Source organism: Miscanthus floridulus, chromosome 8 (assembly GCF_019320115.1).
Source record: "Miscanthus floridulus cultivar M001 chromosome 8, ASM1932011v1, whole genome shotgun sequence".
Classification (NCBI taxonomy): domain Eukaryota; kingdom Viridiplantae; phylum Streptophyta; class Magnoliopsida; order Poales; family Poaceae; genus Miscanthus; species Miscanthus floridulus.
Window position 1 is genome coordinate 218605588 of NC_089587.1, and position 16257 is coordinate 218621844.

General features: G+C 47.1%; 1 protein-coding gene across 1 annotated transcript; it reads right to left on the reverse strand.

Annotated features, from left to right (window-relative positions):
• Positions 1–9767: 9767 nt before the first annotated feature.
• On the reverse strand, positions 9768–11045 carry LOC136475003 (protein BIG GRAIN 1-like). The gene has a single exon (XM_066472559.1). It carries the CDS (start codon positions 10869–10871, stop codon positions 9876–9878), a length of 996 nt encoding a protein of 331 aa, XP_066328656.1. The 5' UTR covers positions 10872–11045; the 3' UTR covers positions 9768–9875.
• Positions 11046–16257: the final 5212 nt, after the last annotated feature.

Below are 16257 nucleotides of genomic sequence, written 5' to 3' on the forward strand. Positions count from 1 at the left end.
ACTGTGAGCAAGCCCAGACTTACTCGAAGCTGAGGTTTGCTAGAAGGATGTAAGGGGCTCATGATAAAAAATTTTGAAGTCTCCATCTTAGATGAAGTGTACCCACTTAGGTTCCGGACGTCGAAATTAGACGCTTAGCGTCCTTGACTTAGTCAGCGCGGAGTAACTTAGTCACTTTGTAGAAGATTGAGTCGAAAAATAAGCACATTCACCATGAGGTGAAGTGTGCCCACTTAGTCCCCGAGCCTGACAGTAGGTGAAGTAGTCACATGGTGCTAGGGTCCAAAGTAGTAGTCTTCAGGTGCTGACCCAATCCACAATGTCGCTGGAAACCAGTGTAGAAATAAATACAGTCATCGCAAGATGACGTGTACACACGTAGTCCCCGAGCTTGCTGGAAGATTTTAAGATATCTTGTAGCAGGGTCAAAGAATTTTTAATGAAAGCTTGCCAACGTCATCTGCCATGTACTTCACAAGACCCCGAACATGCTGCCCAAGATCAGCAACCCTACCCCGAACAGCATGGAGCAACTTGATAGCACACCGATGAGACGTAGCAAGATCTGACCAAAAAAAGGAGCCCCAACTTAGCTGACGACGCTTGCACAAAGAATCCGAACACCGAGGAGTCCCCAGCGTAGCTGACGAGCCCTAGCATAGCTGGCGATGAAGCCCATGCGATGAGCAGTCCAACCAACTGGTCGACGACAAAGTGAACGCCGAGCAGGAGTGACCACCCAGACGATGATCATCTTGTCCAGTCCCTGAGCGTAAGCTCGTTGACCGAACCGTGCCCCTGCGAAACAAATATATAGAATGGGTAGTACATGATGTAAAAATAAAATATATGAACTCTGGAGAAGAATCAGCAATGGTGATGAAATAGAGTATGCAACTCAGCGATTAGTTGGTGTGAACACTTAGTGTTATTCTAAAGATGTGTTTATATTTAATATAAATCATCCGACCAGTTAGCGTGTAACTAAGTCTCCAGCCCTAGCTAGCCTGTTAACCATAACACGGAGCGTGGATCCTATGTGCGTGTAGGAAGAGCAGGGCGTTGCTAAGGAGCCGCTGCCGACCACCCCTAACGCAGAGGACAGGCGCTCATGCACGTGTAGAGAGAAGCCAAAGGCAGGGCCATCTCTAGGAACATCCGAACATCAACATGACTGTTTGGAAATTTGCCTTAGGCTTAGCTATATGTTATCTTTAAGATGGTATATATGAAAGAAAATTATTTGGAGAACAAACATAGAGAAAACAGCTCGGAGAAACATCATGGAGATATATGAAGGTTGGGGAATATTTAGAAAAAATATTAAAGCGTGACTTAGCTTTAGACAGAACGTCTGGTCGACGTCGACGAAATTGCTCGGCTCTCGAACTTTCCAGCCTGTCATCATGGCGGCGGTCGTAGTCGTTATAGCGCTGTTCTTCGCGGCAGTCATCATTGAGACGTGGCAGGCGGTCGGAGCAAGTAGTCCAGGCGACGTCGTCCTTATATTATTGGTCGGCCTTAGGTAGATCAGATTCGGGGAGATCAGTGACATAGGACTTGGGCGGCTCGCTGGTGGCTCGACGTGGCTCGCTTAGCGGCTCGCTTCATGTTCGAGTTGGATCCCATGTCACGAGGATGTAGATCATCTATGATCATTTGTGGCTAGCTTGCTTGCATCATCTTCATGTCGTGGTGATGTAGACCACGCATAATTTCCTTGCTTGCATGGCTCTGTGGATTGGCCAAACGGGGGATCATTCTGTATGTATGCCCCATTAATTTGCACTATCAATCCGGTTGACGAAGAAACTTGAGCGAGTGGACGGTGAGGTCCCCATCGTCGATGAGGTACGACCAGTCGACGACGTGAGTCCTGATGAGACATCGGCAAGGGCTGTCGTGGCTTCCTGCCAATAACAATCATCATGCAGACAAGCAGAGAACTAGGGATGCACGAGGATATACATAACCCATAGACCATGTTTAACTAAAATAAAAGTATGACTTAGATTTTGGATCCATGAACGCAGGTGTCGTCAACTGTCAGATTGTTGCATGGTGCTATAGACATGGTCGTTGTCGCTCTAGGCTGTTAGCCACCTTGATTAGGATCTTCGAGCTTTGAGGCTTGCCATACATGAGGCGTGGTCATGTTAATGTAGCCATGGGATGGATCCATGGGAGCGACGCTGGTACGGATCTGAGAGAGTCGTGCCCCCCGTAGACCTTGCGTGACTCTAGCTAGCTATCACATAGGATTTCATAGGCCGCGGAATCACGCCCTCCATCATTGGAGAGGACTTGAATCCATGATCTATCCGTTGCCGTCGGCGATGAAACACCGAGTCCCGCCGAAGCTTGTGTGGTAGAACCGACTAATCTAATGCCTCCTAGGAGTGCTTGTCTTCAATTAGACACTAAGCACTCAGGGGAGAACACTAAATTACTCGGTTCCGTTGGGCACACCCCAGGGGAAAACTCAAAAATCCACATTTTTGCCATCGGGATCACAAATGAGAGAATAAAGCTTACATCAGTCTTAACCATTTCTTACATCACTTTTAATACAATATCAGAGTACATTATTTATTATTATGACAGCGGAATGTAATCATATTATCAGAGTTATGAACAATTTAATTAATAGCGGAATATAAACATGTGATCAGAATTACAACGAAATTAAACATCTATTTATGGCATGATGAAGCATTGATATGTAAACTAGGACAACCGATTATAAACTTTCATTTATAAAGACATTTAGTGAGAGTTATAAATAAAAACTATGATCGTAGCGTAAAGAAAATCCTCTCTGAGCCCACTAGGAGGAATTCACACACAAGAGTCAGCTTTAGCATCCACCTATCACCTACAACAGGGGGAATAAAACCCTGAGTACTTAATTATAATCAGTAAGACTTATCCGACAGGAGGAAAGAAAAGACTCCAAGGATATGCAAGGCTATCTGGCTTGTGGGTTTATTGCATTTGCAGGAAGCATTATTAAGCGTGTGTCCTTATATTCGATTTTTATTAATAGCCGCACTGGTTCATTAACTAACCATTCTATGTAAGCACCTATGCTACTCTCTAGCGGGTGGTAAGCAATCAGATTTCCTTTTTCCATCTTCCATCTTTCATCTTTCAGTTCTTACTACGATGCTAAACCATAGACAAGCCGTACCGAAACGCCGGCGATTCATGAATCAATGCCCCAGCTAGGTATCCCGAAAACACACGCCCCGCTTATACCCAAGGCACAAGCGGGACCAACCCATCACCCTCCTGTCCTGGGTGTTCAGGTCCCCATCCAAACTGGGACTCCAAGCCCCCGCCCCTGAGTCCCGGACTCAGCGCGGTGCAAGGACCTCCTAACCCAAAAACCACCAAGACAGTCGGTCCGAAAAGAGCCGGATTCACAACAAGAGAGCAACAAGTCTTCCAAGCGTCCATACCCAAGTATGTGCTCGGGATAATAAGTCTGTGACTTACCTAGAGCCTTATGCAACGACCGGTCCTTAATCGACACAAACAGGGAAAGCAGTGTAACCAAGGCATGCCCCGTGTCCATGGCGACACAACCTCTTACACCCACCAATACCCAAACCATATCCCTGCCCGGTCACCATTTTTCCTTTCCACCATTTATATTTTCCAAGTGATAATAATACAGTAATATATTTCCTATCTCTCGCGAGTGACAGACAATCACTCGACTTCTATCGGAGTCCTGTAGCATAGCAATCTACACGATCCTGACATACTAGTAGGACTCATAGGATATATATATATATATATATATATATATATATATATATATATATATATATATATATATATATATATATATATATATATATATATATATATATATATGCAAGTGAGTTTCATTCAACTCCTTAAAACTTAATGCACAAATATAATTTAAAGTGCAAAAAAGTAGGAGTTATGCACCGGGGCTTGCCTGGGTAAGATATAAACAAAAGTTAGTATTTGCATCTTCAGATCATCCACCATCATTTGAATAGAAAGCCCATTGCATCATCTCCTGCAGAGAATACCATTACACCATCTTTGGATTCCCAATCATCCTTCAATTGATCCGTTGATCCATCATCGTGCCTATATGATATGCATTGATGCAAATGCATAGATATAAATAATCAACGACAGTCGAAATGCTTAGAAACCCGACCACGCCTCACAAGCTAACGAGCTCATTCTAACGATGTCCATACTTAGGCTACCTATCTATGTTGTCGAATCAGGTGTTACTTCCCAACTAAAGTTTTAGTTATACAACCCAAGTTGTTTCTTTATTCCGTTCTATCAATTTAATATTTATTCAAAATAGGACATCATTATCTATCTAGCAAATTAATTATCCTAGAGCTACAACAATTACCATGAGTACCTAATATTGCTAGGAACCTACAGTAGAAATTTTAGATCCAACACTATTACCAATTTACCACGAAAATTCCTACAAGTTCTTCTTTTAACAATATTAAGCATTTTAAAATAATTAGAGCAACCCTAAAGACATACCGAACCAATGCGAACAAAATACACTGTTAGGTAGATCATGATTTTAGAAACTCAACAAAACTGGTTTCATCATTTTTGGACACCTACAAAATTTTATATTGATTTTGCAAGGTTCAGCCATTTTAAACAAAAACTAGAAAAAGATAGGCCAAGAGGTCCAGACACCCGTAGCCCAGTCGGCCAGGCAAGCGACCCACCGGCGCGCACGCGGGTAGCGGCCCACGGCTGGCTGCAGCCCACATGGCCAAGGCCCAGAGGGCGATGCGCGCGCGCGGCGCAGCGGCCCAGGCGCGGCGGCCAATCTGGCCCAGCAATGCGGCAGCATGCTGGCCCAGACGGCGAGGTAGCCCAACGCGATGCAACAGCAGTACTTTTGCGTTGCGGTCCCTGCACGTTTCTTAAATCAATCCGTAGGGCATACGCACTATTCACCTAGGTCACGTATTTCACAGTAAGGACCCTGTACAAAGTTTCTACTTGGATCCATACCGTTCTCACCTCATCTTCTACATACCGAGGAGCATAGGAGGTCCGGCCGATGGTCAATCCTGGCCAAGAAGGACACGGCGACGGAGGAAAACCTACTGGCGAGCGGCACGAGAGACTGCACGACCACGACAGCAGGCGATGGCGGCACGCCAGCACGGTGCTCACGCGAGACCGTAGGAAGCAGTGGCATTGGAGCGGGGAAGGGGGCAGCTTCCCTGGCCTGAGGATGGCCATGGGAGGAGCAGCGCAGGGAAAGCGGCGTGGTGGCGCGTCACGACGGGGACGCGGTGCGGGACTTGGGAAGGGCAGTGCCAAGGCAACGGTGCAACACGACCATGGGGGCCCATGCGTGCTCGCTCGCACACGCGATGGACGAGCCACAGCGGTGCACCGCGACTGCTGCGGGCATAGGAAGGGAAGCGGTAGGGGCGCCGGCACTCGGGGTGCTGTGGCTCGGGCGTCGAGGAGCAGCAGGTCCATGCGGGGTTGGGGCATGCGCGAGGCAGCAGGGAACCAGGAGTTAGGCGCGGCCATGGCGCTGTGGTCCAGAGCGTGGAGTGGCTGGAGGCAAGGAAGAGCAGGGCTAGGATCCAGCGCGGCTATGGGGTGCTGCGGGGCGGCGGGCAAGAACCGAGGAGGGAGCGCCAAAGACTGCGGTTGCGGTGGGCATGACGGACGGAGGTTAAACAGAGAGTGGTTGAGTAGCGCGCTGCGAGACAGTAGCTGGTCGCGGTCTGTCTGGACGCTCTGTAGTGGCGAGGAGCGGGGAAGGAAGTCACACGCGGGCTTGGTAGGTGGAGCTACGCGCAGCTCCGGTGAGCAGGCCGAGGAGCTTCGCGCGCGGGGGAAGGCCAAGGCGACGCGAGCATGAGGCGCATGGCCACAGCGGGGAGCTATGGCAGTGGCGCTAGGGCGCAGCGTGGCTCGGCCATCGGGCAATGGAGATGGAGCGGCGCGCGACGCAGGGAAGAAGAGGAGGAGGGATGTCGGTGCTACGCGGAGGAACAGGGAGGAGCGGCGCTGCGGGACCGTGGGATGCGCTCGCGTGTGATGGGGAAGAAACCGACATAGAGAGAGTGACTGAGAGAGTGAGCGGGGAAGGCGAGCTGAGCTGGGCTCCTCGGCTGTAGAAAAAAGAAATGAAGAGTACACGACAACAGCAGCAGCTCGACCTCGGCACAGAGGCAGACAGCAGCGACATGGAGACATCCCGTCGATCAGTTCGCTTGCTAGTCCATAACTCAACCACGACAGCCAGCAGAGGCAGGCAAGACAAGCCACAGAGGCACGCAAGGCAGGCAAAGGCAGCATAGGCACACAATGTGCTACAGAGTGAAGCGACGGAACCGGTAGTGGGACGGTGGGGCATAGCGGGAGTGTGGACACGACAGAGCCAAGTACTTCCATTAAAATTCAGACAAGATGCTAGCGAAGGTGAGGAAGAGTGAAGGACAATGGCAGCAGCCGGCTGGCTGGAACGACGGCACGCACACATTTAAAAGCAAACCGAAAACAACTTACTAATGCGACGAAGGCTCAAGTACACACTTTGACGCAACAAATCGTACCAAAACACGAAACTAAGATTTAGGAAATTTTGCTATGATTCAAACACCAAAAATAGCATTTTTATCTACTACACTTGTACTTTAAACTTTTATCCAAGTATGAATTACAAGCTATATTTTATTTGGTTTATAAAAATTATTTTTATGCTCAATCCAACAGAACAAGCCGTTCGCTAGAATCGTCGTTCGATATTCCTAAATATCTTTACGCACTGAGTAATTTAACTTGGACGTTTATTTGAGTCCACAAAACTAAGTCACATGGGATTCGTTTATCGCATCAAGTACATTTTAAATTAAAAACCCGTTGCAAAAATTCAACTTAGGCCTAAATCGCGGTGCTAAACGAGATCGTAACACTAGGGCGTTACAGCTTGTTCATGGTCGCCGTCGTGAAGAGCCGATTCCCCACGACGAGATAGAAAATTTCCCATCTAGTTCGCCATGGATTCACGTACACCCCCTACCTGGCGCATCACTATCGACGAAATATGGTCGGCAGTCTACCGAGGGGTATGCCCACGGTAGTAGATGAATCGGTGGAGGTGCGCGTGAAGGAACCAGACGGTGATACAGAACGCAAGAGACAATGATTAGGTAGGTTCACGGCGCCGACTTGGCGTAATACCCTACGTCCTGTGTCTTTTGGTAGGTTGTACTGCATATGATCAGATGCCTTAGACTAAGCCTAGGATTCATATGGGGATATCGACTAGGGAACCCCTGCCCCTCCTTATATGCTCTAGAGGGGTAGGGCTATAAGAAAAGTATCCTATTTGGTATTATATAATTTCTAATAAATCACATCTTCTTGTAGCCTTACGGTGCACGCCGGCCAGTGTCATATGCCGCACGCCTTGATCTTATGGGCTAGACCACCTCTGATAGTGCGACCCATATCTTGTCCTGTGGGTACCAGGGGTCATACCCCTACAAGGACTCAAATGTTTAAAAAGATAGTCTCATACACTTAGTTTGTAAGCCTAAAGACATAAGGCTAGAAAACCACTCCACTAAACCGTCGTTAACCATTGGTTGTTCGATAATGCTATTATACGAGCGTCCGGGCGCTTGTAAAAATATCGGACTCATGCCTGACGCTCTTTCAACATCGCTCTCTCTCCTCCCTATACACTCATTCTTATCCACGTTTTTCACCACACATCAGCATCTTTCTAGTTCCCACTAGTATTCACCAAAACAGACACTAATTGACCTCTCCCTTTCCCTCCTCCTCCTCCTCTCTCTCTCTCTTATGCTCCCATGGCGCACTAGCCTTCAAGATGGCAGCGCTTGAGCCCGGCATGGCGCAGCATGGATCCTCTGATGGGGTCCCTCACTCTTCCTCATTCGTGTACACCTTCATGGTGGGAGCGTCCTCTCTGGTAATGAGCTTGTCCATGGCGAAGATCCATGGAGGTGGCGCGGCGGTGTTGTAGGGGAGTGGGCGGCTCTCCTCCACCCCGCGCACGCTGCCCTCCCCACGCCCGGAGGCGCCCTCTCTCATCCCGGCAACCAAGCTCCCCCACCCCAACAGCCATGGCGCTCCTCGTTCCCATCCCCCACCATCGCCACCAAGCCAAGCCCGGTACCGGTGGCGCTGGTGGCGGTGGCGCTCATGCGCCACGCCGGTCGTCGCCGGCTCCAACCTCGATGGCTGGAATCGACCGGCCTAGGTTTTCCCTCCCTATGTTGCAAATGTATGTTTCAGGTGTTTCAATTATTTCAAAGGTATGTTGCAGTTGTTTCTCATGGTTGTTGCAAAAGTAGATCGGGGGATATTGCACATATTGCATATGTTGCAAGTGTTTTAGAAGCATGTTACAAGCGTTGTTCAAGATGTTTCATCTGTTCCCAAACGTATATTGCAATCATTTTTATCTGGATGTTGCATATGTTTTCACACATATATTGCAATAGTATGTTCTAAATATTTCAGTTGTTCAGTCTTATGTTGCAGTAAGTGTTTTTTATGTTATAATTGTTTTATCTAGATGTTACATATATTTCACACCCATGTTGCAAACGTATGTCCCAAACGTTTCATTGTTTTAAATGTATATTGCATTTGAGTATTTCATGTTGCAAGTGCAGACCGTCGGCGTTGGTGTCCATGAGGGCGGGCAGGGCCAAGCTACGGCCACCAACACGTGGAGGAGGCGTAGGCCGTGCGGTGCTGTTGTGGAAGAGGCGAGGGCGAGTCTTCCAGGCAGCCTAGAAGAGACGGGCATCGCGCCAGTGTGGAAGAGGCGGGGCGAGTCATTCGAGCAGCGTGGACAGCGGATCTAAAATGGGCGGTTCGGACGCAAGCACGGGAAACAGAGCTAGTGCGGGAGGCACGCGAATCCGAGTGGGCAGGGCGGAGGAGCCGCAGGCGTCCGGACATCTGGGCGCTAGTGCTGCTCTTGGTTGTTAAGGAGGTGCGCTCTCAAATAGAACCATATCCCCACAACACTAGTAGGGAACATATTTAGCGCAAACCACCTCTTCATTGTCGTAATTGAAAAATATATTGTATAAGTTTTAAAAATAAAATAAAATGATGTATGAACTTGCATATTTTGATATGCAAACTCAATCTACAAAAATCCCAAAAAAATCATGAGGGTGAATTGTTTTTTTTTTAACAAATCAGACAGGAGGGCTGCCGATTATATTAAAAAGAAGATAAACCTAGACCGGGCAACAACAAACAACACAAAAAAAAAACAGGAAAAACAACAACTCGGCCGGTTAGATTGGGACATCAACACTCGCCGATCTCAAACTCAAGAGAAAAATAACTCTGGACAGTTAGATTGGGACATCGACACGAGCCAAACAAAACCGAAAACTCAAAGAAGCCGCACACTGCGCCGCCTCCAAACCACCGTCAAGAGGGTGAATTGTTTTTATACATCTTTTTTCTAGGATTACTTTGCATATCAACTATTGTTGATGAAAGCACGCTATAAATGCACTAAGGACATACATTTTTTTAAAAAAAAATGAAAACTGCTGGGTATATATGTTTAGGACGTTTTCTCGTTTCGACCCAAAAAGCGACATAGTAAAGTGCAAGCGCGAAGCGCCTAGCTCAACTTGCAGGCAGAGATGAAACGGCCGAGAACCGAGAATGCATGCAAACATTGCAAAGTCTGCGGCACCATATTTCTATGAGAGCTAAAACCGTCACAAAGGCCCAAAAGTAAAAGGGGCATAACTTGTCTCTTTGATCATCATACAATAAAAACCACCGACACAGGTAGTTGTTCATGATCATCGTTACACAGCTACGCGGGGCCGCGGCCGTGCCAGCAGCCTGGCGCCGTCGCCGGCGGCGGTTCTGGAACGCGGCATCTCGGTGTCTCTGTCTTCAAACGCCGGCAGGCTCTCGAGCTCGAACAGGTCGGAGCTGGACTCGCTGCTCTCCTTGGCCCTCTCCCGCTCGTCCGCCACGCCGAGCGCGCGCAACAGCTCCTCCACCCTCCTCTCCGCCTCCGCCGCGGACTCCTTCGCCCGCGCCATCTCCGCCCCCGCGTCCCGCAGCCCCGTCATCGCCGTCCCGACCGCTCCAGCAGGGCCGTGCCCTCGCTCGTCGCCCACCACCGTCGCCACGGGCGAGAACCGCACCGCCCGCCTCGCCGGGGTCAGGATCCCTCCCGTCGCCGCGGACTCCCTCAGGGAAGCGCGCGACAAGAGGATCGACCTCGACGACGCCGGCTCTGGCGCCGGCGCGGCCGTTACCGTTGCGCGCGGCGTGTGGTCGACCGACCTGGCCGGCCTCCTGTTGCAGAGCAGAGCGTTCAGGAGGCACGCGAACGGCGCCGCCTTTGCTGTCGTCCTCTTGCTCTTCCTCCTGCTCCTCGTCTTCTCCGCGTCCGCAACGCGGCGGTCCCCGGTCGACGGCTCGTGTGGGTGTGGCGGAGGGAGCGGAGGCGGCAGGAGGAGGGAGCCGTTCGAGTAGGCCTGCGGGTCCGGGCGGACGCGGCACGGCCGCGGCGTCCTCTGCAGCCGCGGTGACCGGACCGAGGAACGGGACGGCGACTGCTCGGGCGTCGGGCGACGTCGGCTCGGAAGCGGCGTCCGCCGCGCCGGGGACAACGACGACGACCCCGGCGTCCGGGTCCGGCGCGCCTCCGTGGACGAGCGCGCCTCGGCGTCGGCCTCGAGGGAGTGGTAGATGGCGTCGAGGAGCGCGGCGGAGAAGGACGGCTGGTGGCCCCGGCTGGGCCGGGGCGGCGGGACGCGGGCGCCGTCGTCGTCGTCGTGTGGAGGCATGGTGGAGCTGGAGACGACGTCGGCCGTGTGGACTTGCCGGGACCGGGAGGAGACAGCGCGGGGAAGGAAGGATGGTTGGGTGGTGGTGCTGGCGCGTTCGTGCGGGGGTGAACGATCAGGGGGTCTGGTCTGGAGAAATGGTGCGCACGCATGCACACGGGCACAGGTGGTGGAAGCGAAATGGAGGTGGGTCCGTGGGTGGGTGACACTGTCCGCACTCGAGTACTTTTCTCTGATCAGATTCTCCCCCCCCCCCCCCGCGGCCCACGATGGAGTTTGTTGGCAACGGCCGGGCCGGGGAGCTTGCGCTTTCTGCGCCGCTCATGTGCAGGGAAAGCTGAGCGGGGGCGTACTACGGCCTCGCAGCCTCTGATTGTGTGTGTACGAGAGATCGGCATGTAGGTGTCAGGTAGCGAGGTGACAACGATAGTCGATACGGATTACCGGATACCTATGGCTACGAGTACGAGGGCAATGAGCTACTGCAACTGCAATGCAATCCATTTACCGATGACAGCAGACAAGGCTAATATTATGCAGTAATAGAACACTAAAACGACAAGGTTGAGTCCGGCAGACTGCAAAGAGCAGAGGCAGTGTGTGACCGAGAGAATGGCCGGGCCATAGAAAGGCCATCTCTTCGGAGTACCGGTGCAATGAACAGATTACTTTGCTTTCAAGGCATCTGAATGATGCGCTCCCTTTTGTAACTACGGTTCATGATTGTGCAGCCCAATAACAGAGCATAAAGAGCACTGCTAGACGAAAGAGAACCATTTTATTATGAGTCTGATTGCTAGTACATCAGATCAGAAAAAAAAAAGAAAAAAAAGTGCAGAGTTTACAAAAACCAGTGAGGCAGTGAACCTAGGAAGCCCTACTCGCGATCATCACGTCGTCATGATCAATGTCCCGGATTTGATAGCTAGAGGCTTAGCGCTCCATCTCGGCCACGAATTGAAGTTACTAGTGAAGTTCGCGCGCCTTCGCGCCGGTAAGTGTATATGCTGAGGTTTGTCAAGGCAGACAGGATGGATATATTACATTAGTGGAAAGGGCGCGCCCTCGCGCGCCGCAGTCTTCAGTCGAACCTGTTGGGTTTGCGCTGTGGCGATGCTGCAGGTGGACTGTCTTTGCCATCCTGTGTAGCTGTTGTAGTTTCCAAATTCTCATCTCGCACCGTTTCCTAGAAAAGAGATGCGAAGCGATTTAGCAGACTTGATGATGCAAAAAGGCATGAGAATATTAGTACAGTTATTTTGGTGGGTATAATTTTAGGAGTTGTAATCGAAAAAATGTGCATGAGCTCACATTGGCAGCATCGTCGCTGTCACTGAACAGCTGCCTATGAGCGTGGCTCGCTGTTGTTGGGGGCATGTTCGGTTGGTATTAAAGCTGGTTGGTTTCGGCTGATTTAATAGTGTTCTGTGAGGGAGAATAGTCGGCTGATTTAATAGTGTTCTGTGAGGGAGAATAAACTGAAATAGACTGACTCGGTTGAAAAGTAGTTCAAGCGAACAGTCCCTGCCAGACTGAACAAAAATTCGTAGGTAAACAATTTTAAAATACAAATTTTGGCATGCTTGGTTGACTAATTATGACACAGTAGTGTCACTTACCCAGTGGCAAGATCCTTTTAGGGGTGTTTCATCAGGATTAATTGATGATGCAGGTGTCTGTGAATTCAATAACAAGATGAGCCTGCACATTTGAACAATAAAGTAAGGAAGTATGCAAAGGGTATGGAGACTCATTTGTACAGGCCTCATGACATGGTCTATTTCTATCACACTTAAGCTGCACCTAGCAAACATGTGAAATATAGGAAGCCGTAACATAACAAATGGAATTAAAAGTTTATCATTTCCTAATTCCTACTAGAAATCTAGAATTATCTAGCAGTGATTCATATATGTTTTAATGTTTAGAATCGTAAACAAGGCACACATTAAATGAACCGTTTCCCTTTTCTTGGGACTAGACAGAACATTATCCACCCACCCTTCATAAAACATCCCATCAGGAATCTGTGACCTAACTAAATCTTAGATTGCTTGTGTACTTTTGAGGAGAATAACAGGAAATCTCCTATGTCTTCATCCCTAGGTCTCGTTAGTATTGAGAACGGTATTACCTGGATGGGCGAAGTCGTGGAAGGTATTGAGTTCAGCTGCATCTGTGGGATGATTCTGCTGAGTTGGTTGGTGCTGTGGTTAGACCTTGGTAAGTGTTTGGTTTGTCTGCCCAAGTCCATCGGATTGGTTTCACGGTTGGTGATTCTGTTTCCAACCTGTAGTTGCACGTAGATCACATATTAATTCTTATTGCTGGATAAATGTGTGGGAAGGAACAAAGGGTTAGTTGGAAAAATGGTGCAGCAAACAATGCAATTTTTCTGCTGAGAAGGATAACAACAATGTAAATCAATGAACCAATATCCATAGCTGCTGGAACAGTGAGGAGAAAGGAAAGGAAAAGAAATAAGAGGAGATGCCTAGCATTCATCCTGGAGCTTAAACAAACCTGAAAAATAGGAAAGGCCATCGCGGCCATTTCATGAAATTCACATGCTTGGTAGCTGGACGCGAACAACACATGGAGCTGAATCCAAACAAAGGTCATATTGTAAAGAATCGTAATGCAATGTGCATGAATAAAAGCCACCAACCACTATGGTGGTTCAAGAAACCAGTTCACCAGTGTCGTCTATTATATTCTCCTGGATAGTTGATGTATATAGCATTCATGTATAAATAAAAATTAGAATTTTATGTAGCTTCACTCCAAAATTATGAACCTTCATTTTCTAAGGAAACTTTGTGCATTGTCATTCTATACGGACTACCTCAACGGAACTCCAAAAATAGTTAAACCTAATTATTCTACTGATGCTGTAAACAGCGTAATAACTCATTTCTATGTATAAAAAAATAGAGGTTGTATGACAAGCTGTGCATATCACAATTACCAGATGGGACGAAGTCACTGTGATGAACTGTAGAGAATAACCAGCAAGCGGCTTCAGGCCGTGACTAACAACCACGATGATCTTGTCCTCCAACCACAGGATTAGAAGATCAGATGGTATCCTTGGAAGCATCTAAAAATAATTTCAGTAATGATCATATGGGAAATACAGAAGCAATGCTACATTAATAGGAAATAATAGAGAGGTATTGCACAAATAAACATAGCATGCATCTACTCAAGTCTTGGTGAGAATACACGATCATTCCATTGAAATCCGAGATAATACATAGTAGGAAAAAAATGAAGGCATGTGCCTATACTTATAACTATTACAAAATAGCACCTATGGACGTAATTTCCTTTTTAAATCGTGGAGTAATCGATGAATATATATGGTTGCAAGAAGTAAATCTGTCTATAACAACTGCTTAGTGGTAAAAGGCCAAGGAAAGTAGCTTATTGTACATTGGCTGCTCAAGTCTTAGCAGTATAAAAGGGAATGATGCAATTAGCTAGAGTGTTTGTGGAACAAATGGACCATTATAGGCCCATAGGACAGAATTGGTTCATTTGCAAACATACGAACCCAAATATGTAAGAGTGCATTGTATAAGCTTATCATGCAGCTTGGCCGATCCTACCGTCCTCATCATTTATGATAGCAGGAAAAGATGTAGAAGACAACATATTGAATCTATAGACACAGGGGCTGACCTTTTTCTTCACAGCACAGATAGTTAGAATAAGTTAGCAAAACATTAGGGATTACAAAGTTTATGATCAAAAAAGGGGGGAAATCAGGGTTGCAAAGAGTAGTGAACATATTTCCATTAATTATTATGCATTAGTTACATCTTGACAAATATCTGGTTATTAAGAAAATGTTCGGTTATGTTGTGTTAGGTCAGTCCATACATGTAAATGGCCTACCATAAGAACAGTGCTCTAGCTCAGTTCATACATGAAAAATATTTAAATTCAGATCATAAATGTAGGTTAAATATAAAATATCAGATGAGTAAATGGCCTGCCATAAGAATTAAAATGGCTGAAGGTGTGCATGAAAGAGAATCCTAATCCAGTCTGTATACATCGGAGACATATCCTGAAACTATCTGATGACTACATGGCCTGAAGCAACAACTAAAAAAGTTTTTTTTAAATATTTGGAAACATTGGGTGAAAGCTGTATTTACATGTATGGCAGTCTTAGAGTGATAACCCTGATTCGTTAGGATCATAAAGAAGCATTCAAGTATTTGAAATTTGGAAGGTGTCAATAGATCATGATGTAGGACATCCGATAAGAAGGATGGCAGTGATAGAGAACGAGCATTGCTACTTACCTCCCAACATAGCAGCCTCAAACCTGCGAAGATCATCAGTATATATTCCCAAGTTACATGAGAGCTTATTTTCATCACAGTCAGTACTGAAGAAAAAAAGACATCAGTTGCACTGAGCATCAGGGGAAAATAACAGTTTCAACGTGAACAGTGCACTAAAATCTGGAAGAGATCTGAAGTGTGAAATATTATGTAGGAATCAAATTTGTATGACGAATGAATTAGCATATCTAAGCCTTCTAAAAAACAAACCAAAGCTAAACATCATATAGTAGTATATAGTAGTATATAGCTATGCCCCAAAATAGCATTTTTGAGTGATGCAGGTTTGAGTGCATGAAAGAGGATTGGATTGTTGGCAGGGTGAAGTAGGCCATCATTGCATTTATCAAAGTGACTTAGTTCACTAAGAATGCCAAAAAGGACCATATATATGTAATGTTCCATATCACTCCATATGCCAAATGCCTCAGCTCAATAAAAACGGAATAAAAATATCATAAAAGACTGAGTAGTCATCTTAACATATGCCAATGGCTGATTTCAAATGAGGGTAAAAAGATACAAAAGAGTGATAATCATGACTATATATTCTCATATGTCATTGTTCAAAAGATATTCTTTCTATTATCATGGAAGCTAACAGCACCCTAATGGGTGTTACCTACAAAATCAAAAGCACTATGTGGAAGGCATATACACGCGTCATGGAAATGCAATAACAGCCTCGGCATGGTACTATACACTATACTTTGTCTCTAGTTTTAGAATTAATCCAAGAACTTATCTCACAATTTTGTTCCAGCATGGCACACTGAACTATAAAAGAATTAAAATTCGCCACACCACGTTTGAGCATTAGGGGCACAATTGAATCACACAATGAAAGTGCCAGAGTTGAGTACAGTCTCACCATTTATCCTTTTGGGCGTAGCTGGTTGTCGTCCCGCAATAATTCTTTAGAAGAGTTGTCAAGGCAGTAGTTCACCATGGCAGGCTACACCTAATTTTCTTCAAAAGCCTATAACTGCAAGCACTAAGACACTAGGAAGTAGCTGTGGTATTGGTAT

What these genes read in the sequence shown, in the direction of transcription:
- LOC136475003 (XM_066472559.1), bottom strand. Translation starts at nt 10,871, where the DNA reads ATGCCTCCACACGACGACGACGACGGCGCCCGCGTCCCGCCGCCCCGG.